The sequence below is a fragment of the Coccinella septempunctata genome, chromosome 4 (assembly GCF_907165205.1).
Source record: "Coccinella septempunctata chromosome 4, icCocSept1.1, whole genome shotgun sequence".
NCBI classification, from domain to species: Eukaryota; Metazoa; Arthropoda; class Insecta; order Coleoptera; family Coccinellidae; genus Coccinella; species Coccinella septempunctata.
In genome coordinates, this window is record NC_058192.1 from 1,031,157 (window position 1) to 1,055,574 (window position 24,418).

At 36.3% G+C, this 24,418-nt stretch overlaps 2 protein-coding genes across 3 annotated transcripts; both read left to right on the forward strand.

Annotated features, from left to right (window-relative positions):
• Positions 1 to 1,964: 1,964 nt before the first annotated feature.
• Positions 1,965 to 11,293, forward strand: LOC123311601 (chitin deacetylase 1). Its single transcript, XM_044895653.1, has 5 exons — positions 1,965 to 2,122; positions 5,285 to 5,427; positions 6,128 to 6,377; positions 9,011 to 9,332; positions 10,195 to 11,293. The coding sequence occupies exons 1-5, from the start codon at positions 2,068 to 2,070 to the stop codon at positions 11,021 to 11,023; spliced, it is 1,599 nt and encodes a 532-aa protein (XP_044751588.1). The 5' UTR covers positions 1,965 to 2,067; the 3' UTR covers positions 11,024 to 11,293.
• Positions 11,294 to 18,825: 7,532 nt separating this feature from the next.
• LOC123311808 (chitin deacetylase 1) lies at positions 18,826 to 24,114 on the forward strand. Of its 2 annotated transcripts, none has more exons than XM_044895899.1 (5): positions 18,826 to 18,991; positions 20,563 to 20,683; positions 20,842 to 20,975; positions 22,344 to 22,493; positions 22,793 to 24,114. In XM_044895899.1, the coding sequence occupies exons 1-5, from the start codon at positions 18,946 to 18,948 to the stop codon at positions 23,947 to 23,949; spliced, it is 1,608 nt and encodes a 535-aa protein (XP_044751834.1). In that variant the 5' UTR covers positions 18,826 to 18,945; the 3' UTR covers positions 23,950 to 24,114. The 2 variants fall into 2 exon arrangements, with proteins under 2 accessions (XP_044751834.1, XP_044751835.1); XM_044895900.1 differs by lacking the exon at positions 20,842 to 20,975 and adding an exon at positions 21,141 to 21,253.
• Positions 24,115 to 24,418: the final 304 nt, after the last annotated feature.

The following is a 24,418-nucleotide window of genomic DNA, read 5'->3' on the forward strand; positions in this document are numbered from 1 at the left end:
AAACATAAGAGAATAGATATCTGTCAAATGGAAAAGCCACCTATGGGCATTCTGGAGATACGAACATATCCTCGATAAGAAATCTGTCAGTTTAAATAGAAGTTAACGACTTAGTCGATAGATGTCACTTTGATTTTTGCACTGCCATCTATTAGCGACCTGACAAAATTCAAATCTTCTCTGAAAGTTAACATCTATAAAAATTTTCAGTTTGGAATTTTGATACTAGACATCTCTAGGATTCACAACCATATTCTTGAACAACTGATGCTTGTGTTCAGAGGATATTCAGTTCCGTATGAAAGAAATTTGATGAATGAGCTACCCTGCAATGTCCTTGCAAAAACAAATGACCATTATTTCGAACATTATCAATATTATGTGAGTAAATCAGAAATTGAATAATCTGAGGTTTACTAGGATGAATTCAGTTTAACTTCACCCACCCTTTACTTCAAGTACCTACGTATACTATAATTTTCTAAAATCCAAAATTAGTCAGGTGAACCACTACTAAAGTCTTGGAAATTTCTAAATAATCCTTGATTTCTCGATCTAGAAAATACTATGAGATTTTACTCATATTTTTCCATATTTTCTATTCAATAAATATGTATATGTAAATCTGCTTGACTTAATGAGAATTCGAGGAGGTACTTGGTTACTGAAATCTATAAGGTTTATCTGGTATAAAACGAATTCATAGCTCATGATGCACATAAAATTCGAAAGGTTCCATTTAATGCATTCGCGTATAGCAGACGAAATGAGCAATTTGCATCATACTTAGCATTATGAGGCGTTTTTCTGCACACATATCATCAGAACCTTCAATTCACATCCAAGCGCAAGATTTTATGACTTTTCCTTTTTTATTCGCTTTCGACCTTTGCATTCTATTAGGTAATGACTATATAATAAAATATCATGATCCATCCAAAATGTGAAGAAGATTCTAGCATCGGATCAATGAACTATTCAATGAGGCAGCTCACGTAAATGTACACAAGAATTGAAAGTTAACTGTTCAATTCTCTTCTACCTGAGCATTATTTGTATGTTTGGAGCGCATTCAGCGATTTATTTTCACAGGAGAAATATGATCTGGAATGACTTTCATTCACTTGGTTGTCATTATCATGGTTCAAATTAAGTTATAGTGGATACAAAAATGAAAAATTTCACAAAGAAAAATTTTGAATCAACTTCTTTAATTTAGAACGTAAGGTGATTCGAAGAAAAAGAAAAATCCTGAATTGCAGAAATGCTTTCTTCCACGAAGTTACTAAGAAATTCAGGTATAAGTAGTAACTAAAGGGACATCCAAAAAGAGCAGCTCAGCTGATGCTTGAAGAAATTCAGGTATAAGTAGTAACTAGAGGGACATCCAAAAGGAGCAGCTCAGCTGATGCTTGAGTTGCAGCTTTTCGTTACTTTTACTAGTTTTACTTTGCCGATAGTCTTATGGAAAAATGAGAAAATATATATTGATTCTATGAGCAGAAAAATTGTTTCTTTGTGTGAAATAATTTATTGTCTAAAGTGAACATTCATCAATAGGTTTTTTTTATCATAGTACCTATCCTCATTTTTGTAAGCTACCATCAATAAAATAGATGAAGAGTTTTTTCTTAGATTTCCAAAGTAGAACAAGTGAATTATTTTTAGCTAAAAAATTCAACCTCTTCACTGAAAACATTTCCTAGTTGAAACATGCTATGAAGGCCTATTTCTGCATGTTTAAAAAGCGCTATTTGAGTGCTATTTCCCCCTGCAATTTTCCGCCAAAGAATCCAGAGGTAAAGAAAGAAAATTTATTGTTGGAACATCTCGAGCATCAGCTATAGGCTGATCTGCCATCAACCCTCAGCATATTAGCCTAGAAAATTCCAAGTCTTCCAAGAAAACCATGTAGATTTGCAGGGAATTGCCAATACTTCTTGAGCTCTAGCAGGAGTGACGTCGACCAATGGTGGTCGCAGAAGTAGGCCGAGTATAAAAACAGAAGGCGCCGCTGCGGATGACCTGACTAGTTGTTTCAGCAGTGTGGTGTTTAGTTTGTTACCGATGGCGTGCTTTAACAGTGCGTTACTCACTTTCTTTGCGTGTTGTGTCATTGGCGGTAAGTACCATCATCAGACTCTTAGATTAGAAAGAGATGAGCAGTTTGGTCACGAAATCTTCGTCCTCCTGCGGAAATGAAATCGAAAGTGTATAGGTATACAAATGGTGTCTCATGTAAATTAAGCTATTTCGGACCACGCAAACTTGAATCCTGATGGTAAACGGTTTTTCCAAATATTTGATGCACTAAAGACAAGCTAAGCTCAATCTATTCAGATCGAGGATATCTTGATAAAGTAAAGTTTTGCAAAAGCCCTATTTCACCCTCAACCTCGTAGAAAAATCACAGCATCTTCAGTGCTCTCGCGTCCTTGGTTTCTACGACCTTATATGCAAGTGCGTTCGAGGATTCAGCAAGGTTTTATCAGGATTCACAAATCAAGGATAACAGGTTCCTTTCTCCATGACAAAAGGTACCTCGATGGCGTAGGTGTGCTCGAGAATGACATTATGGCATGAAATTCCACAGCTTTTTTCTGATGGAAAAAAATATGATTGAGTATCTGTGATGACTATCATCTTCTGGGAAAACTGGAATGATTCTCTACGACCTTCAGCTGCAACTTCCTGGAGCGATGAAGATTATGCAAATATGACATTGAGGAACAAGAACACTAACTTCTTCTGCCGATCTTATCGATACATTTCATCTTTATTACTTAGATGTAGCATACAATGATTTTCAAAATGTCAAATTTCAACCCTCATGTAGAAACATATGCTCGGCTTTTTCGATATAATTTAGAAGGTTTGATACGAAATAGGATTTAATATAAACATTCTCGACGAAGCAGATTGAGACAAGGGTTATAAGAAAACTGATTTTCCAGCAACATTGGATGTAGCTCATCCCACATCACGTGAGAAATTTCGCAATATGCTATACCTATAGTAGTATCATTCGGTTACTTCGTATATCTACTAATATTAAGTTATGTCACTCCCGTGAGATTTACTCTAAGCTTTGAAAGAATGTGTCCCCGAAAAGCAATTCTTCAGTATGGATTAAAATAAGATTGTTACATAATAATATTGACTATTAATTAATGATGTATGTAGTAATGAGTAATGACGTAATTCTGGTTGTGTAAAGGTGAGGGTGTTAAAGGAATTTTTCTCGGAGCCTCTCAAAAATTCTGTATTGAACCTGTTGAACTGTATTCAATCTTTTTGATGCATCACACCAATAGTTCCTGCTATGCTGCTTCGTTTCTTTTCTTCGAGAAATTTGGCATATTTTGAAAGATCGATAATTCAGTCAAATCTCGAATGCAACAACCTTCAAATTTTCCCAATATTCAATAAAAATGCCAATGTTTCTACAATTAACCTTTCAAGTTGGGAATTTCTTTTAACTCAGCCGCATAATCTGAATTATAAAGAAGGCTCCATATGTAGACTTGCTCGAATTCACGTTTGCAATGAATTCATTCCAGATAGAAAGCTGAGGATATTGAATCCGGTAAAGTTTCGTAATTAACGCAAGTATAAAAGTACCAAATAAGAATGATATACTGTTACTTTGTCATTGAAAATCCATTATGAGAAAACGGTTTCTGACATTCCATGTATATCTAAATAGATTCTTGTGTTTATGCAATTGGTCAATGAAATCATTCGATTCATTCAACGAATCTGGATCATTTCTCTACGTTCACAACAATATCTGCTTGTTGCGAATCAAAACCTGAAGTTATTTTCAATGCATGCTGTGTTAACAGCATACTAACTGAAGAAGAAAATACATCAACATTTTTTGTTTGAATATTGAATAGTACATAAATTTCTTCAGCTGGATGTGATTACCTTGGCTTATAAAAAATATTTTCACTATAAAAGTTCACATTGTTGAGAATTGCCACTTGACATTTCACACATTATTTAAATTTCAATACAAGGTAATAACCTATGATAATAGTGTTCGTCTATCGATTTGATCTTTAGTAGCTAATGCGTGTGATATAACTTGTTTTATCTTCGACTATCCCATCTTACAAACTTGAATATATCAAATATCATCTCTTAATGCCAAGATACTTGCACAAATGATCTTGTAAAACTGCTCATGCAGGGAAATTTATGACTAGAATCAATATAATACTACTTTCAATAATGAAGCAATAAAAAATTCTGTGAAGTGTTGACGTAGAATATATAGATATTGCTAAAGGATCTTAGACACTCTTAGAATTATCGTAAAATTTTCACAATAGTCTATTCAATTGAGTATTTTGTGAAACACGAGGATATCTCCTTATTGAAACAGAAAGAAATGATCCAATCGATAATTCCAATTTTTACTTCATCAATTTCGTTACGGAATCATTGGAAACAAGCGAAAGTTTCGAAGAGAAAAATTATTCAATAATGGATATACTGTCGGAGACTCCAAATCCACAAACGTCTCGACAGATTATTATATAAATGTGTTTGAGGACCTAAAGAAATTTAGCTTAAGGTGATCGTACTGTACATTAGTGTGAAAGTCGATAGCCTCCTGCGATTCTACAAAGAAACAGGTGTCTATTTATAAACTCGTGAATAACAGATATTATCCTTAATTGAAAACGGAGAATTATTCAATTTGTTCGCTAATAGATAGGTATGGAACCTGGAAATGTCTCAGCTTTTGTGTTCTGCTATAGAATTACAGATGAAGAAAGCTCAGTTGCTAACTTCCGTGAGGTTTTTACAAAAAGGATTTATTAAATAGCATCAGAACAACAGTAATTCTCTGGATAATGAATTTTGGCTTCCTCAATTGGCTCACTTTCAAATATTCTTTGAGATCAAGTGATAATATTCTCGAGTAATATCTAGATTTAGTGGTACATAGTCTTCAAATCCATTCTTTCCAAATTCCAACAAAGTTCACATCAGATGGCAATATCAGAAGAAATATGAAACCAAACATTACCAATATTGAAACCGCTGCATACTAGTATATTAGCTAGTGACCACAAAACCACAATGATGTCTCGAAACTTCATTGCATAAACTTACAATCAATTTCATAAGTCACCAGTCGTGCCACCGCTATATTAATCCGATAATTCCAATTGAATCTTGGACCTTTTACTTGTTGAACCACTGAACTGCTCATCTTCATTAAAGCCAGGTCTTCCTTTGTTGACTATCAACCCCTAATTTTTTTTCGCAGCATATGCGCAAGATGATGCTGCCCCAAAGAAAGAAGAAAGCTTCGAAGCTGAGCTCTGCAAGGACAAAGATGCTGGTGAATGGTTCCGTTTAGTGGCAGGCGAAGGAGATAACTGTCGTGATGTTATCCAGTGTACATCTTCCGTAAGTTACATAAAATCGAATTAGCCTTTAATTTACAAGAAGGAGAGTATTTAATCAAGTTACGTAATGTAGACATGATCGATTGACTGTAACGATGTTGTGTGATTAGCTTGAGATGCGGGATTATTGAGTGATTTTTATGTACAGCCTGTTTCGGAAAATCATTCAGATATAGGAGATCATTCTTTAGGTTGCTCCTTTGTTTACCAAAGGAAGTAAAGTTCCTTATTTCGTAATTATTTCTCAAAGTTGCCATATGAAGAGATGAACCTGTAGATCTTAGTTTTCATTCCAAAAGCAATGATTGGAAAATTTTCTACCATCTCTTGGTTTTTTCCCTCCAACAGTCGAAACTTTCATATAAGTATATGATTGATGGAAGAGGCAAAACCAGGGCAGTGTAATAATGATAATGAAACAAATAATTCGAGTGGTAATACTTCTTTACGCCTTGTTGGAACAATCCATCCAAAAACAACATGAAAGATCATTATATCCACCTTGATATTCAGTGAATCGTTCTTCCGGCAAGAAATGAAAGTTTACCATCCAAGGTCTTGGATATTCAGAAGTGTGCAACAAAAACAAAGTTGTCTTATCATACTTTCCATTATGAGGACCAATAAAAAATTTTGTGTTCGATCAATTGGGGATTCTCCTCACGCAATTCAATTTCACCTATTCTAATTTTCCATTCTAGGGTCTGCAAGCAATCCGTTGTCCAGCTGGACTTTACTTCGACATAGACAAGCAGACATGCGACTGGAAGGATTCAGTCAAGAACTGCAAAACCAAAAACAAGGAGAGGAAGGTGAAGCCTTTGTTGATCACCGATGAGCCTCTTTGTCAGGATGGTTTCCTGGCTTGCGGAGACAGTAACTGCATCGAGAGGGGGCTGTTCTGTAACGGAGAGAAAGATTGCAGCGATGGTTCAGATGAAAACAGCTGTGGTGAGTTTCAAAAAGAACTTTGGTCGTAAAGATCTACAAGTGTTTTTGGGAAAAGGAGTATCATTGAATTTATAGGTTCGTGTAGTTTCTCGAGGAAGCAGTAGATACGTGGTAGATGATTTCAGATACATTAGGGAGTTTGTTAGAATGGGGTTGCATTCTTCATTGGTTGGCGAAACTGGTACGCCAAAAAAAGATCCTAAACATAGTCAATATGATTCTGGTGCCGATCTGTTGAATAATGAAGGAGAAATTATTATATTTTCAGGAGTTATTTGAAGAAGAGTGAGATTGAGGGTCCAGAAACATGCGACGTCAATTTTATTCAGAGATTTGCTCCTTGTACCAGACGTTTGTATCAAAATTCGAATGATTGATAGTAAATAATCTTTCCATAGTCCTAGTGCTGCGTGTCGATCTTATAGCTGTTCGAAACATCTTCCAGGAAAGAACCAATAAAATTAACCTAGGTTTGCTACTTTTCCTCGATGTTCTATTGATTGTAGATCGTTAATTATGTTGGGAGGCTCCAAACTCTGCAGATAATGGATGTATATTTCGAATTCCAACCATGAGAACACTATTTCCTATCAAAACCTTCCTGAAAATGAGTCCATCGGTCTAACACAATAGAACTTAGCCCACAAATCCCTTTCAATTCTCCTTGAACCTTCCAGATGCTTCAAGCGCATCAATAATCTCTATTAGCCACATCTTGTAGACGGTGCATGGAACTGGGTAGGGGTCCGACGATGATATTTCGAATTAGGTATCCTATTTGGTAATCTTCAGATTGATGTAACATCCGATTCTAATGGAGTAAGTGAACGTAGCATCGGGTGCGTCCCGCCTAGCAGTGAATGTCATCGAGATTGGTATTTGTTGCATCCGCAATACCGCCAAGTAATGTTGTGTATCGATAAATCGTATGCTCAACTTTCCCTTTCGTATAACCTGTTGCTGGAATGCAGTCGGATTATTTCTTGACGTCGTCGAGGTGGTAATTCGTACCGTGTTGCCGAATTTTCGATCTAAAATAAGGAATGACGCACTAAATCAATTATTTGGAGGTGGGTTCAGATGGGATGCTGGGGAAAGAGATGCACTATGGTGTTGGCCATGCTGAAATCCTCTTATAGGATCAGAGAGATGTTTCTGATGCCTATTGCCCCTTACAGGCATATTTAGATCCTAAATCTACCCTGTCGAAGATAAAAATATAATCTTGACTTTATTCTGGCATTATTTTTAAGAATTTCCTCTTTTTGAGACTACTTGTTCGATGAAATCAATTCTGGACTAATTTCCATTCATCTCGTTTCATTCTCGAGCTGCATATTCGAGAATGTCGTGATAAATCCTTGTCGCATTCAAAAAATTGTCCTTTCGGAATTTGAATACTTCGAACCTCGTACTCGCCTGATATTTCCATAGCTGCGAGACCTTGATGGTTACCTTTATTTATGCGAAAGTTGGTATTAAGAAATAACTTTCGTTGTCTCTGGTTTCCAGACATCGTCTACACACAGGGCTGGCCAGAGGCGTCTCGATATTTCGCTAGTCGGACTATTCTGCCTCTCGGCCCACTTTCTATGAAACCTGCCTGATGGCCAATTAGCCAATCACGAATTACCAACATCAATTCATCCGGTAAAATCGGCGGTTTTGGACCATTAGACCATTGTATAATTTGATTAATTGTTCGGATGTTAGATAATGACGAAGGACTGGGGAAATTCTCATTATTTCACTGCTGTGTCAACATATTCAGATAGATTTTTCTATCGACAACGGATTGATAGATTTCCCAAGTGAGATACTACCCTCCAATAAGATACTAGAAGAGTTGCCCTCTCAGAATATGTATCACATGTAGATCTTCGATGGTGTTTTTGGGAGATGTGACGAAAATTCTTCAAGACTGAACTGTTGCACCGACCAAAAAAATATTTTCTCCCAAACAGGGCCAGATTATTTGAAGTTTTGGTATGAAAATATAGGTTTTCGAACACGCTTAATCTATTGCGAGCAATTTCGAAAGCCTATCTACCTTCGTTTAGATTTTCATCTCAGAAATGGCATTTTTCATAAATTTCACTTGAGAATTCTTCAAGACCGAACGGTTGCGCCGAGATGGATGAAATCTTGAGATTTATTACAAGAAGAGTTGCTTCTTCAGAATATGTATAACAATCGGATCTACGATGATTTTTCTGGAAGAAAAACTACCCGAAAGTTGTCCTTCGAAAAATTCCAAGGAGATGGGGTCAGTTAAAAATTCCTCAAGACCGAACGGTTGTAGCGAGATAGATGAAATTCTCAGATTGATTACTATAAGAGTCGCTCTTTCAGAATATGTATCACATTTAGATCTACGATTATTTTCCTGGAAGAAAAACTACTCGAAAATTGACCTTCGAAAAATTCCAAAAAGATGAGGTCAGTTAAAACTTCCTCAAGACTGAACTGTTGTGCCGAGATGGGTGAAATTCTCAGATTTTATACTAGAAGAGTTGCTCTTTTAGAATATGTATCATATTTGGATCTACGATGGTTCGCTTGTCGAAATTTGATTCTCGAAGTATTCCACAACTTTGGAAAGCTATGATTTTCACATACGCTTTTATTTTCAGACATCGACAATGACCCCAACCGTGCCCCACCTTGTGACCCCGCCGTATGCACCCTCCCCGACTGTTTCTGCTCAGAAGATGGTACCACAATACCCGGCGATCTGCCAGCTAAAGACGTACCCCAGATGATCACCATCACCTTCGACGACGCTATCAACAACAACAACATCGACTTGTACAAGGAAATTTTCAACGGACAAAGGAAAAACCCGAATGGTTGCGACATCAAAGCCACCTTCTTCATTTCGCACAAGTACACTAACTACTCGGCTGTGCAGGAAATGCACCGTAAAGGTCATGAAATAGCCGTACATTCTATTACGTGAGTATTTCTTCGATGATTTTTATCAGGATCCGTGAAGTTAGGTTACAGGGACTTTTCAAGGTTGTTCAGAACCAGAACTTTCTTGAAGACTAAAACTATGTTTTGGATATGATAGCATAAGAGAGGCATCCATGAAAGATTCATAGATACTGGAAATCATTTGGCATGTTGAATTCCACTATGAATTGGTCGTGTATATTTTGAAAGTTTTTTTTTTTCTGCTCTCGAATGATATCATGGGAACATTAACTAGGTGGATTTAAAAATCTCGACATTCACAATATAGAAAATATTACAGATTGTTATTTGAATTTAACTAATTAATTAATTATCCTCGACCTATCGATAAAGCGACATTTCGGTTCAGTCAAGGTGAAGTTAGAAAATATCAAGTAAAAGGAAAATAGCCGGGGGACAAAAATTAAACTGTGCCTCCGAGAATCCTTAAAAGGAATGAAAAACCTGACGTCTGCTCTCCTTGATGACGAATTTTGGGGTAATAATAGGTTACTGTGAAGACAAATCAAGTTTCATGGCGAAGAAAACAGAGTAAACGAGTTAGTGAACTAGGTGTGGTGCAGGAAATGAAATTGATAATTTCCGTCACTGTTTTTGCACATGCCTTGTGAACATTTTAAATGCTGGGATTGAAATTTAAATTGATCGCTTGATTTATGCATTTACAGTTATCTTTTAGAGTTAATATTGAGGCAATGAATGAGTCATATATCCAATAGTCTTCAACGCTTTCAAAATTTGCCTCAATTTGGTATTCAGTCTTTACGCGGTTTATTTTTAGTTCTTTGTGTGTGAATTCTCAAATTTCAAGTTGGCAGATAAAATAAATTCATTTTTGCAGGCACAATGACGACGAAAGATTCTGGTCCAACGCCACAGTGGACGACTGGGCCAAGGAAATGGCCGGTATGAGGATCATCGTCGAGAAATATGCCAACCTCACAGACAACAGCGTGGTAGGAGTCAGAGCTCCCTACCTCAGGGTCGGAGGCAACAACCAATTCACCATGATGGAAGAACAAGCCTTCTTGTACGACTCGACCATCACTGCACCCCTAAGCAACCCACCACTATGGCCTTACACCATGTACTTCCGCATGCCTCACCGTTGCCACGGAAACGTACAGAGCTGTCCCACCAGGAGTCACGCCGTATGGGAAATGGTCTTGAACGAGCTAGACAGAAGGGAAGATCCAACCAGCGACGAAAACGTCCCTGGATGCGGTATGGTGGACTCATGTTCGAACTTGTTGACCGGGGATCAATTCTACAACTTCTTGAACCATAACTTCGACAGGCATTACGAGGAGAACAGAGCTCCTATGGGCCTCTACTTCCACGCCGCGTGGTTGAAGAACAACCCTGAGTTCTTGGAAGCCTTCTTGTACTGGATCGACGAGATCCTCTCCAATCACAACGACGTCTATTTCGTGACCATGACTCAGGTTATCCAGTGGATCCAAAACCCGAGACCAATCACCGAAGTCAAGAACTTTGAGTCATGGAGGGAGAAGTGTAACGTTGAAGGGAATCCAGCCTGTTGGGTTCCTCACTCTTGTAAATTGACCTCCAAAGAGGTTCCCGGGGAAACCATCAACCTCCAGACATGCGTGCGTTGTCCCAACAACTACCCATGGTTGAACGACCCAACTGGAGATGGATTCTTCTAGATGGTCCATGAAAAACCTGCCCTGGATCGACCGGGTTTTTAGTGATTTTTTTTCCTATTACATCTTTTGTATTTATTGTTTCCGGAGGACTGATTGTGCGTTATACTGTTGATCTTGAAGATGAACATCTCTCACTATTGTTAGACTGTTAGTTCGAAGGCATGCGGATAGTGCCAGAAGTGATAAGGCAATGTAACATAACTCAATTGATTGATACCATTAGACAAGAATTATTGTAATATGAATTTGTAATAAAAAACATGGTTTCAAGTTATGCCTTTTTATTCTTCTTGGGATCGTTTCTTTCAAGGTTTCCTGTCGCATGTTATAAATATTCAGGTATGTCGGTGAAGAATTCCGATGGAATGGACAATGAGGACGTGGAGAGACTCAACAATCAGTGAGGTAATGTCGTAGTTTCTCATGGCAAATTACATCAATTCAGCTGAAAAAATACTAAATATTCAAATAGAGAATGCAAATATGAACGAAAATTACGTTTGTCATGGAATAAATCGTTGTTCTATCTTAACTGAAATCCGATCAGAATTTGTGGACAAATATATCGTATCATCCAACATGAATTTGAAGGATTCTCAGGATGTCAATTAAGTATCGTTTATCCGTCAGCCAATGAAAGGCTTTTATTAATGCATAACACATATTTTTGAGTGCGGGTGTATTAAAATACTCTCCAACTCCATTGGACCCCTAGAACAATTTTTTGACTTATCCCAAAAGCAATAAGAATTTGGATTAAGCTTTAATTAGTTCAAGTTTTATTCTCATATCATAACCAAACGATTACTTATGTAACAGATTTCACGAGGAATGTGTGGTAAAAACGAAAATTTGATATGATAAGAATTTCGAAAGTATTTTTGAACGAAATGGAACCAGCGGAAGTGAACTTGAGAACTGGTAGAATTTTTACTAGAATTTGATAGCTTTTGAAGGTTTGGAGTTATTGACCTTGATTAATCGATATGGACACTTATTTCCTTTCTCTTCCGTATTGGCGTCGGTTTTAAGTTGAGGAAGTCTTAATCGATGGAATACATACTGATAAGCGACTATTCTTCCATTTGAATCAAAATTGGTTGAAATTTCAGGGGGTTGTACATATTTTAATTTTTTTTTCGCGATTTTAAACGCTTATTAGTGAGAATGGTGAAGCAAGAGTAGGACCAAGATTTGTCTCTTCGTATTTTCCACAAATTCTCATCGACATGTTGATTTGTTCGAAAATAATCCATTTCTCTTGTCCAATGATCTCGAATCCTATTCGAAATCTGTGTTAACACAGAAGAAACAAGCTCCATTTGAATTTCAATGGTTCATAAATCAGTTTAATCGCTTATATCACGCACTAATTATTCTAACATTCCTTCTGTTCTTATGCTGACGAGGACAGTTGTCACCTACGTTGCATATACGGTTGTGCGATCGTCATCTCTTCCTATAAATGTATTTCTTCAGCAAACAGCAGAGATTTATTCGGATATCATCATTGATTCCACCCAACCTTGAAGGCCATCATCAACGATTGCGATATAGGTTTGCATCACCAAAAACCAGTAAAAGAATACCAAGAATTACATGTGGGGTGTACCCAAATTACTTGCTTGTATTGGCAACGTTGCAAAAGCATGACGCATCATATGCAACAGTTACTTCTAAGAAGTCGTTGCAGGAATTTTCGAGAAAGAATAATTCCATTGAAAATAAGAGTATACCAAGGGCGAGCAGATTTTGAAGAAGTGACAATCTTGATCTTTATCGTTTTTCCTCTTTCATGCTCTGAATTTTAATCTGATTCAATTGGAATTTCAGGGTGGGTTCTGTGACATGGGAGGAATCAAGATGCTGGACTTGAGCATCAACAATTGAAGGTCTTTCGAGCTTATGATTATCAAGTTTTTGTAAAAGAATTATAGACGTTCGATTTTCAGCCTTCTGCATATATTTACTGTTGATTTTCATCTCCAAACACTTCAATTTATTGTCTCTGTATCATGTGAATCAGATAGGATGAATAATAATGACTAATAACCTAACGAAAAAATATTTTGACTGCGCTTAAGTTATATGTGGTTTGTTTCTTGACCTAGCGTTAAAGTCTCCTGGTATAAATCTCCCAAATCTCCTTTTGGGCAAATGTAATTTCAATGAAATTGAAGGGGTTCACTAAAAAACAAATTGACAAGTAGATAGGTTGCCTATTTCAGTCAGTCTCAATATGTAAATGCTCAATTTCATCAATGAATCTGATATATCGATCAAGTGATCTTTCTCATACAGTAAATCGTTAAGTTTATGTGTGACAGAGTGAAAATTTCAGTTAAGAACCCTCGCTTTCTCTGACAGATAGTGATTGTCATCTGAAAGGATGAGCAACGACTGGTTAGAAATGAAAATTTCGTGTTCTTTTGTGTTCTTTAGCTTTCGGATACGAATGCATGAAGGTCAACAACAAGAAGAGTATGCAGTGTCTGAGTTATATACCATATGAGAATACATAATTAGGTTTGCCATTTCGCTTCTAGAGAAACTTCAAATGTACCTATTAGCATTCCCCCAAACAATTGTTGTGAAAGTTGTTGGGATCGTATGGATGATGATCAAGTTATGTATTCAATATTCGAAAAATATATGAAAATATTTCACCTTACATCGAATAATTTCATCAATATTGCTTTAATTCATGATTTGATCGATCAATTCCGATTAAAACAAGTGTTCATTCTGAATGAAGGATGAATTTAATAAAGCTGCATTTAATAACACGTACAAATGAATTATATTGTCGAAAAGATTCTATCTTTTAATTTGGCCTCCACCAATAATTGAATACTTCTTCATGTAAGACACCGGTGGTTTTTCAAACAGTTGAAATTGAATTTATTCATGAGTTGTTCATGAGCATTATTTATCATCGATCATCATATCTCATTGAAACCATATCTCATCAGTTTCAAAGTTCTACAAATGTTCCCCTTCATAAAATTTCAATTTTCTCGACCTGGACAGTCATATTATTGCACTCAGATATGATGTCCAATAAATCAGTTCCTAGATAATCCTCAGTTCAGCTGCAGCGCCAAAATCTTCAGTAATCCTAAATTATCAATTATCAGCAAGAAACAGCCATCAGTGAAAGTGTTCTTAGTGAAAGTTAGCCTATATGACATGAACAATAATGATCACCTCACCTACCTATCTGGCTAGCTCCTTCTCAGATAACATCTTCATAAATTCAACTCATGAATATTATCCTGCGTTATCTAATATACCATCTAGTCAATTTCAAATTTATTGATACATTTGCAGGCAAACGCCATGAGAGGTGTTTATGAGCTAATCACTTTCTAGCTAACAACAATGGCTGGAATTGATTAACAGCCTTTTATTGAATTGTTATTTGGAATATCGGCTAACCTCAACCTTTTTTTGTACGAAATTTTTCTCACATAGAGATAGAAAAGAATTTTTATGTTTGTTCCATAAAATTTCTCCAACTGTTAGGAAGATAGTGGTATTGTTGTATATAAGATGACCCAATTTGTGTGTCAATCTCTAAAGATCGATGATATTCACTATTCTTCATATTCTCGACATAATACTTCTCATTTCCTCAATTAAAGTCGAATTAATCTCATAAAATGAAAGTGAAATAAAACGAGGAAGATCAGATATGTTGGTTTTGTGATGAGAAAAAAATTTTATTGAATTTTTTCGATATACCTAAGATTCGAAATTTTACTGTAACATAAGTATGTATATGCTTTTATAATGATCTCAGTAAAAGTTGAGATAATTCTCAAATAGGTCTGAGACTACTTCACTCAAGAATTGGTACTTGAAAAACGATTCCTTTAGGTAAACTGTATCTTCAAAAACGAAAGAAGGAAAAAGGAAGTAAATTCCGTGGGACTCAAAAAGTGATATCAACTCAGTGTATATCTGCTATACCGATTCAAGTGCTCACATTGCTGAAAGTTGCTCCCTAACCTTGACGTTTTGAATAACTGAACAACACTTTTTTATGACCATTATGCACCACACCCTTTCGCAAGGAAACTGTAATTATAACAAGGAGCTCTTTGCGGAATTCCTGAGCTATGACATTGTTTTGTTGTCTTGAAAAATGTGGATGACCCTCTAGGTCTAGAATACAAACTCTCAGAGTGTGATATACATAGTGCGACCGATAAGGAGGCATGGCTATTGAGAGGCAGGATAATGAAATCGTTGGAATATCCCCTTATTCAATCTTCAGATTGAGAAAAGAACCTAACAAATACCCTCTATTCATGTTTTAGAGGAATTATATTCTCGTTTAGCCCTAATAATAATGTTAATCAGAGATCTTCATCCATTACTCTTCTACGAAAAAGAGTTTCATTTAATTCTAAAGGTATAAAATAAGAAACCTCCCTGTATATTTAATAAGAAGTGTTTGTCACCTTGTGATTTACTGATTAAGAGCTGAAGGCAATGTTCTTAGAATACGTAAGTCTGCATAATATGTCTTTATTGCTGGCATACTGAAGCAATTTGGAATTTCTCATAAGGTGGTATTCGAAAGAAAGGTAACGCCTTGGATATAGTCAACTGTTATCATTATTCAATATCAATCTATAATTACGGTCATATGATCATTTGGATAATCTTAAAATCATCAAGTTATCCTTGATCGAAAACTTCAAAGAAGTCAAACTCCCTCATCGTTAAATTCTCATGTTTGGGAAAGATTACACATAAATAGAATTTTATGTGCATCAAAACGATACACGTTTTTTGAATTTTAGGGATTCCATTGCCCACCAAAAAATTACCAGGAAAATATAGCTGTTTATTGAAGATTACATTATTCATTTCCACGGTGATCCTAATCGAGATAAGTCGATTGAAGTTGAATTGAAATAGTCACCGTGGTCTTAAGGCAAACTGAAAACTTTGGTTGTTTTTGGAGAATGAAATTATTTTATGGGTCTTAGATCACTTTCGAACAACCTTGGTAAAATTTCCAAACCTTCAAGCTCGAAATTAGCCTTCATTCTAGTACTTAATCCTAGACGAATATTGATGATTAAATTAACATCAGTGATGAGCATTGTAATTGAGAAAATTCAATATATCATTGAGAGGGTTAATAAATATGCTGGATAACCAATTATTATAAGAACAGGTGAACTTTATAAGTTGAAATCGACTTTGGCAATGCAAACTGATGGCAGTCTAGCCTTGCTCAATCTAATTGAAGGATTACTCAGTAGTGGATCCTTCCAATATGCAAATTCTGTTATCCATCAAAGTATTTCTTCTGGAACTCATCAATATTTATGACTATATTTCTGTTTACCCAGAATTCGATGACATCAGGCTAACATCATTCGCCAAATTTTGAATTTGCTTATTTTTAAAGTCGAAATACTTGAAGTTGAAGCTTACAATCAAAAGAAGGACAGAAATATCGAAAATATATCCCACATTTGAAGGTGAAGGGTTATCTGTTTTGAGCATCATCCAAGTGATGAATATTCTTTCATTATATTATTGCATCAAACGAAAATTAGGACCAATCCTCCACGATATCGATTCAAGCCAATGCATGATGATGACGACAAGTTATACATAATCAGAATTGAATTATACCAACCTATCATCGCATTTCGCAATATAAATTCGAAATATTGAAAACGAAATACCAATCGGGGATTAACTGCAATAAATTTCTGAGGATGAGAGAAGACGAGAGGAGAAACCATTTTGCTTTCGTTGCATTTGCACCTTGACCCACTTGAACCACTTTCCTAGATTACGAAGATTTAAATCGATTATTAGGAAAGCTCCAATATCTATCCGTTCATCGTATGGAATAGCCCTGAACTTGACCGACAAACTCCGTCCTGAGAAAATTGCGGAAACTATTGTTCAATTTTTTAAAAAGCCAGGAAACTCTCCAATTTTTATGCTACCTAGATAGAACTAGATTTTGACTGTCCAATTAGGAGTATTTCATAGTATCTGCTTTACGAATCGATCACCTCACATTCGAAATTATGAATTTGATAATTTGAGTTCAGAATCCTCCAGATTTCTCCACCTTTCACTTCATTCAATCAGCAAGCTACGAACAGTTCTCATAAAAAACTCAACCGCCTACCAACAGGATGAATGAATTGATTTATTTCACTCCTCAAACTCTGCAGTCAACAATTCAGAATAGTTTCTTTAGAATGAAGAAGGAAAATGAAATTATTTCGATTCTCCTCAAATTGAATTCAAGATTCCCTCGCTGCATCAATCTGAAATGGTTCTAATATGCCTTTAAATACAAGAAACACCTTAAACGCAGAGAAATCACACCTCAAACAATCAATTTTGAACTTCCATCGAGTCGGATGAAGAATAGATAGTATTCATTTTGCACGTATTAACTTACAATGACTTTCGTCCAACATAATTTATTATGAGACAGTCAGAAGGAAAGGTCACGTGCTTTCGTGGGAGAAGAATACAAATTTTAAGATTGTTTCTCAACCGAATATGCGGCCTCATGATGGTGTAATCAAACTGCACACCCAATAATTCTTCATGGGATAATGAGATGATTATTCGATTTATTATCAACCTAGCACTTTACCCACCCCTGTTTTTATTCACGGTTTCGAAAACATTTATGTGAATAGCCATAAGGAATTCAAACAATTCACCGCAGAATACAGAATGAAAAATTACCTGTAAAAAAGTTGATCCATAAATCATTTTGTACTAATAGGATCCATAAAGTGAATTGCTATGGTTAACTATCATTTTACTTTTGTAAATTCTGAAATTTTAAGGGTTGTAAGGATGGCAAAAACACGTAAAGAAGTTGAATGTATCCAGATACATTGGTGACAGCTTCAGAAGTGGAGTAAGTACCTCATATGGCAGAAAATTGTTCAATTCACATTTGGAATGGAGTACGGACTCCTTCCTTATGGCAATTGAAGTACTTCCGCATAAATGCAACTCAATGGGTGGCATACTGTCATTGACATACCAAGGTGGACAAGAAAGTTCTTCGAAATGATGGTAAAAGATACTCAATCAACTACTATACGCTGCCTGAGGATCTTAAAGTGGTTTGATTGCCGTTTGTTTTAGAGGAGAAAAAGGTTCACAAGGCTCTTGAATAAAATGCTTGTATCTTAAGTATTCATGGCTCCCACAAAATGCTTTTTCATTTTCAAAAGGCCAAATTTTCGAAACTGAACGATTCATCGAAGACATTAATTGGGAATCATGGCACAAAAACGTCTTGAAATAAACAGCTATGTCATTTAGAGTTAAACTCGCTGCTAAATGTTGCAATTCAAATTTAAATGATGCGTGTTTCATCATAATTTAGAGACAGTTTATCCGCATACTGAAAGGTGAATTCTTGGTTTCTTAAGGATTAAATTGAGTCATTCACATTCCTCGAAGCATTTTAGCTAATTATCACCTCATAGCTTCGCTAAATCTACATTAGAAAGAACGATAAATTTGAAAATTGGGCATGACCAAAGGAATTATTGATTAATCAATCATTACATAAAATCAAGTGTGCCTATTCTCCTGGGCGATCAAATTATATAAGCCCCAAAAATCAAATGCATTGTCTTTTACTTCGTTATCGCGCTCTAATAAACTAGACGCAATAAACAGAATTCGGGAGAAACCAGCAGTAAAATTTGTACCAGTAGGGTCATCTATCGGATAAGACACCTTCAAGAAGGTGGCCAGCAGTGAAAGTTCCTCAGTCTCAAAGATACAGCAGGATTGGTCGCGAAGACAACTACTGGTGTCACATGCGCAATTCTTGAAGAAAGTGGAGTATAAATATAAAGTTTGGCTCCTTCCACTTCTTCGCTAGTGCTCAAACCATAAGCATGGCGGCCAAAGGTATCTGGCTGTGTTTTTTTATTATTGCATTAGGTGAGTACGAAAAAATTTTCCTTCAATACGACACTCACATCAGAAACCAGGTCGTTCAGAAACCACCCTCAATTTAACTTTGAAAAATTCAGATTCTTGGTTTCAACAGCTGGTTGCTGAAGTGAAAGTGAATCTGTCAAGACTGGTTTCTTATTGAGTTCAGGTCTTGGGTACTTGTCTTAGCGTTTATAGGATATTAAAAAATTGTCATTTTAGTTTTTATTTTTTTTTTATAATTCGAATTATTTCTATCGTTTCACTTGTTGGATATTGCGATCACAAATAAGATTAGTTCTTAACTGCACATTTGCATTGAAACTCCTTGATTTCCACCTCCAAGAATCAGCTCTTGCATTCAATTAACATAGAGTTTCATTGAATACCGGTTTCAACAAAGGGTTGGGTAATGAAATTGATTTCGAAACAGAACATGACTATAAGATATTCTTGTTCATGGATCAGTTAAGAAAAGCTTTGCTGTTTAATGAGATGACGATTTGTTTTGCATGAAATTCATTTCATTTTTCAATAGAATCTTTATATAATGCTGAATATATTTCAATGTTTTCATTTGATTTGATATCTTTATCATATTCTGGTTGAAATCCCAGAATCCATTAGGTACTTTCTACTTTAGAAAGGTTAAATGTGATCGAAAACCTTGACATTTCAACACTCGGTTGCAAAAGCTTTTCCGCGAATTGATATTTATTTGGAAGATTCGCACCTCAAGGTTTTCTTCTCATTATTCATCCAGAAGATGTTTGAACTTCTACTGATTTAGGTAGAGGATTTTAAGATGATAAAAATAAATGGAAACCAAATTTTATTGACATAATTCAATTGTTCAATACCATTGCTTCCCTGGACACTTTTTCTCAAATTCAATCATTAGCTACTTCTGACTTCCTGCCAAAAAATTTACTGACAATATCCCATAAAACCTCGAATTCGTTAAAAATTTTGGTAACGTTTCATCATGAAGCAGATCCATCATATCCACGACCTCGTTAGATCGATAATAAAAAAGAAATTATAGTTTTCGTTGATATATCTTGTCGAGGAGAAAGTGAAGCACCATATCACTGCCTACTCTATTTTGACTTCCTCAATCAACTCCTCCAAACATAGTATTAAATTTGTTACGTGCTATTCAACCTAATTCTAAATTAATTCTTAACTATTACGAAGTCATTTTCCAAGCTTTTTAAAATTACAGTCTTGAATAAATCAAAAACTTAACTGTGGATGAAAATTAATATTCAGTGGAGACTTCAACTACCGACAAAGACAGAAAAGTGATTGTTGTTTACAGTTAGCGGTGCTACAAACTTCCTGCTGTAGACAATGAACGTTCTAATACTGTTCAATAAATTTATATCCATTTATTTCATACAAGGTGTAAGTGAAAAGTTGTAAAAAAATAAAGGTGTGGGTTTTTCATCAATTTTTTTTCCAAAAACAGTTACTTTCAGCAAGAAATCACAAAGACTGCTTGTTTGCACTTTTATTTCTGTTTTTGCGTTTTTGATTCGTCGTTCACATGAATATATCCATCCATAAATTCACAGCATATGCGCAAGATGAAGATCAAGTAGAAGGTGATCCAACTGCTGAAGAGCTTTGTGAGAATAGGCCAGCTGATGAATACTTCAGATTATCAACCGATGGAGACTGCAGGGATGTTGTCAGGTAAGAAGAAAACCCTTTACTCACCCTAACATTTGAAGGTGAAATCATCAAGATGTAACACTGTGAATTCACGAAAGAAAGGAGTAAAATAAGATCACTTCTTTTCATCCTCTAATGACCTTGTTAGAAAAAATGTTGATCATTTTTCTGTCGTGTAGGTGTGATAGAAATAGTGATAATAATGGTGCTACGAGATTGGCGTCAGTGAAATGCCCTGCAGGTCTAGCTTTTGATATCGACCGGCAAACATGTGACTGGAAAACCCATGTTAAAAATTGTGATAAATTAGAAAGTAAGTCCAGGAAAAATTGGCGACATTACTGAACGTGCGGAATTTCATCATTATCACTGATGAATAGTGATTTAATTCGGATAAAATTCTATCTTCGAGCATTTTCGGTGGGGTCGCTAATTTTTCGGTTAAAACCTTAGCAATAATATAAATTTCAACGTGCAGGTGTACTAGATCTGGTCTAAAACAAATTACTTGTCCCGGTGGATTGGCGTTTGACATCGATAAGCAGACATGTGACTGGAAAGGCAAAGTCACAAACTGTGACAAGCTCGAGAGTAAGTCACACGGATAAATGACCGTGGATGTTGTAAAAAAAGATGGTTGTAAGGTGCACTGGGACCAAATTAAATTTTAATTCAGCTGTGAAGAAGGTCACTTTGATGAGAGAGTAGAAAAGCTACGCTAAAAAGATTTCTTGACTGCTTCCTTTGGTCAAGTAGAAAATTTGTGCACGACTAGTTGAAATAGAAAGTAGATGCTCATCTTTACTCACTGCTATCTTTTATCACTTCCAAATGTGCGGTCGAATTCTCGTCAGATTTTTTTTTTTTGATTCGGTGGATTCGACTGCATATTTCGAAACTTTTGCATGAGCACTTTTACTAAAATGTGGTGATGGATATGTTATGTCTTGGTTCTGCATGTTCGTTACTTCTCTTTGTTATGTGTTTTTTAATAAATGTATTTTTGAGCATGTATCAAGTATATATGGCTTCAGACAAAACGTGTTCCTACTCGAAATGGTAATTTTCTATTCATATTTCTGTTAACATATCTGTCTATATCAATTTTCCTTTTGTGAGCTCATAAATTTTAGAGAATAATTTTCTTCTCCTTTAGAACTCTATTGCTTGTTGGAAATTCACGTCTATCGATTAAATTATTCAAAAATTCATTTTCTTTATCCGATGTATGAGAAACCTATCGTTAAGCCGAAGTCTTCTCTATTCTTCTGCAGACGCACATGCTGCGAAAGCTTCGAAAATGATTGTGACTAACAAAACCATGTTTTTCTTCTCCATTCGCGGTTTCTCACTTGAACCTTCACATCATCATACCTTAGCTTCTGTTAGTTCTGTTACAACGTGATTAATGTTATCAATCTCTTCATCTTCGAATTTCCATGCATAGATTATCATTCATTATTATGTGTTCCTCGTGACTAAACAGCAAACTCGTTGGTATATCTACTTTCTATACAGCAGTGTCAAGAGACCGAAAACATGTAAATAGTGTATATTGAACGCCAATCAACTAAGATATTGTATTTAAATGTATATAAAACATACTTATTCAAATGGATTTATGCGAAAAGTAAGGTTTACGATTTCATTTTCTGAGCAACCTGTCGAATTTGATTTTTAGAACCTAGGAAAGTACTTCCAAACTTCAAGACCGACGAACCGATTTGCCCAGAAGGGAAATTGGCTTGTGGAAACGACGAGTGTATCGACAAAGAACTGTTTTGTAATGGAAAACCAGACTGTAAAGACGAGTCAGATGAAAACGCTTGCAGTAAGTATCCCAAAAGTATTTTTCACGAATACTGCATATAAATTCAGTTACTGATAGCAAATATATTGAAAATGGTACGTGATGAATCAAAAATATACTTGACAATTCAATTGCCTTCCGAGCTCATTCATCATGTAACTAGAATATACAAGTGTGTCTTCAGTAGAGCAAAATCAAGGCCAGCCATATTTGAATGGTTGAGTAATGGAGAATCTAGTTCCGTTTTTTCATCTGGAATAATATTATTGAGAGGAAAATGTGAATGGTTAAATTTATACAATGTTATTTTTCATTTTTAGCTGTCGAAACTGATCCAAACAGAGCTCCAGACTGTGACCAATCCCAATGTGTCCTACCAGACTGTTTCTGCTCAGCGGACGGTACCAGAATCCCTGGTGCTCTTGAACCAGCGAACGTGCCACAAATGATAACCATAACCTTCAACGGTGCCGTCAACATAGACAATATCGACCTTTACGAAGAGATATTCAACGGACAACGTACAAACCCTAACGGATGTCAAATCAAGGGAACCTTCTTCGTCTCCCACAAATACACCAACTACTCCGCTGTGCAAGATTTACACAGGAAGGGTCACGAGATCGCTGTGTTCTCCCTGACAGCCAAGGAAGATCCAAACTACTGGTCTCAAGGTAGCTACGACGACTGGTTAGCTGAGATGGCTGGTGCAAGATTGATTGTAGAACGTTTCGCCAATATCTCAGACGGTTCTATTATCGGTGTTAGGGCGCCTTTCTTGAGAGTTGGAGGTAACAAACAGTTCGAGATGATGGCAGATCAATTCTTCGTCTACGACGCTTCCATCACCGCCTCCCTTGGACGCGTTCCAATCTGGCCCTACACCCTCTACTTCAGAATGCCCCACAAGTGTAACGGAAATGCCCACAACTGTCCCAGTAGAAGCCATCCAGTATGGGAGATCGTGATGAACGAATTGGACAGACGTGACGACCCAACTTTCGACGAATCCTTACCCGGTTGTCACATGGTTGACTCCTGTTCCAACATCCAGACCGGAGAACAATTCGCCAGACTCCTAAGGCACAACTTCTACCGTCACTTGAACAGCAACCGCGCTCCCCTGGGTCTCAACTTCCACGCCACCTGGCTGAAGAGCAAGAAGGAACTCAAGGAAGAACTGATCAAATTCATCGAAGAAATGCTTGCAAGAAACGACGTTTACTTCGTGACCAACCTCCAGGTGATCCAATGGATGCAGAATCCGACTGAAATCAACGGTCTCAGAGATTTTGCCGAGTGGAAGGAAAAGTGCGACGTCAAATCTCAACCCTACTGCTCACTGCCAAATTCTTGCGCTCTACACACCAGAGAACTCCCAGGTGAAACTCTAAGGTTGTTCACCTGCATGGAGTGCCCGAACAACTATCCCTGGATCCTGGATCCCACCGGAGACGGTTTCTCAGTTAGGAAATAATTTATTGTAGTTCTAGTAAGAATTGGAAAAACAGACATGGGTTCTGATGCGAAAGACTTGTAAATAGACGTTTTCATGTAATTTTAATTGTAGAATTAAATAAAACCATACGTGTTGTGTCTTCCAAATACCGCAGTATTTGATAAACAACGTGTTTTAAATCCATTTTCTATATTTTTATTTTTACCCATCCCATTTTCATTTTAATGTATGTAATTCTTTTGGTTCAGTTTCATCTATCCAAAAATATTTCTTGAAATTTGGTAGTTCCTTTTGTTCTTTCATTCATGGTTTCGTTAGAGAACTCCTCATCTTCTTAGGTGTTCTATGGTATTGATAATATCAAAGCTTCAACTAACTTCACGCCTTGTGACGGTTGTCACAAATTGAAACGAAAATGATCGAAGTCATAGTCATAGAGAAATGTACTGAAAAAATGACAAAAGAGAGAAGGGAGAAACTGAACATC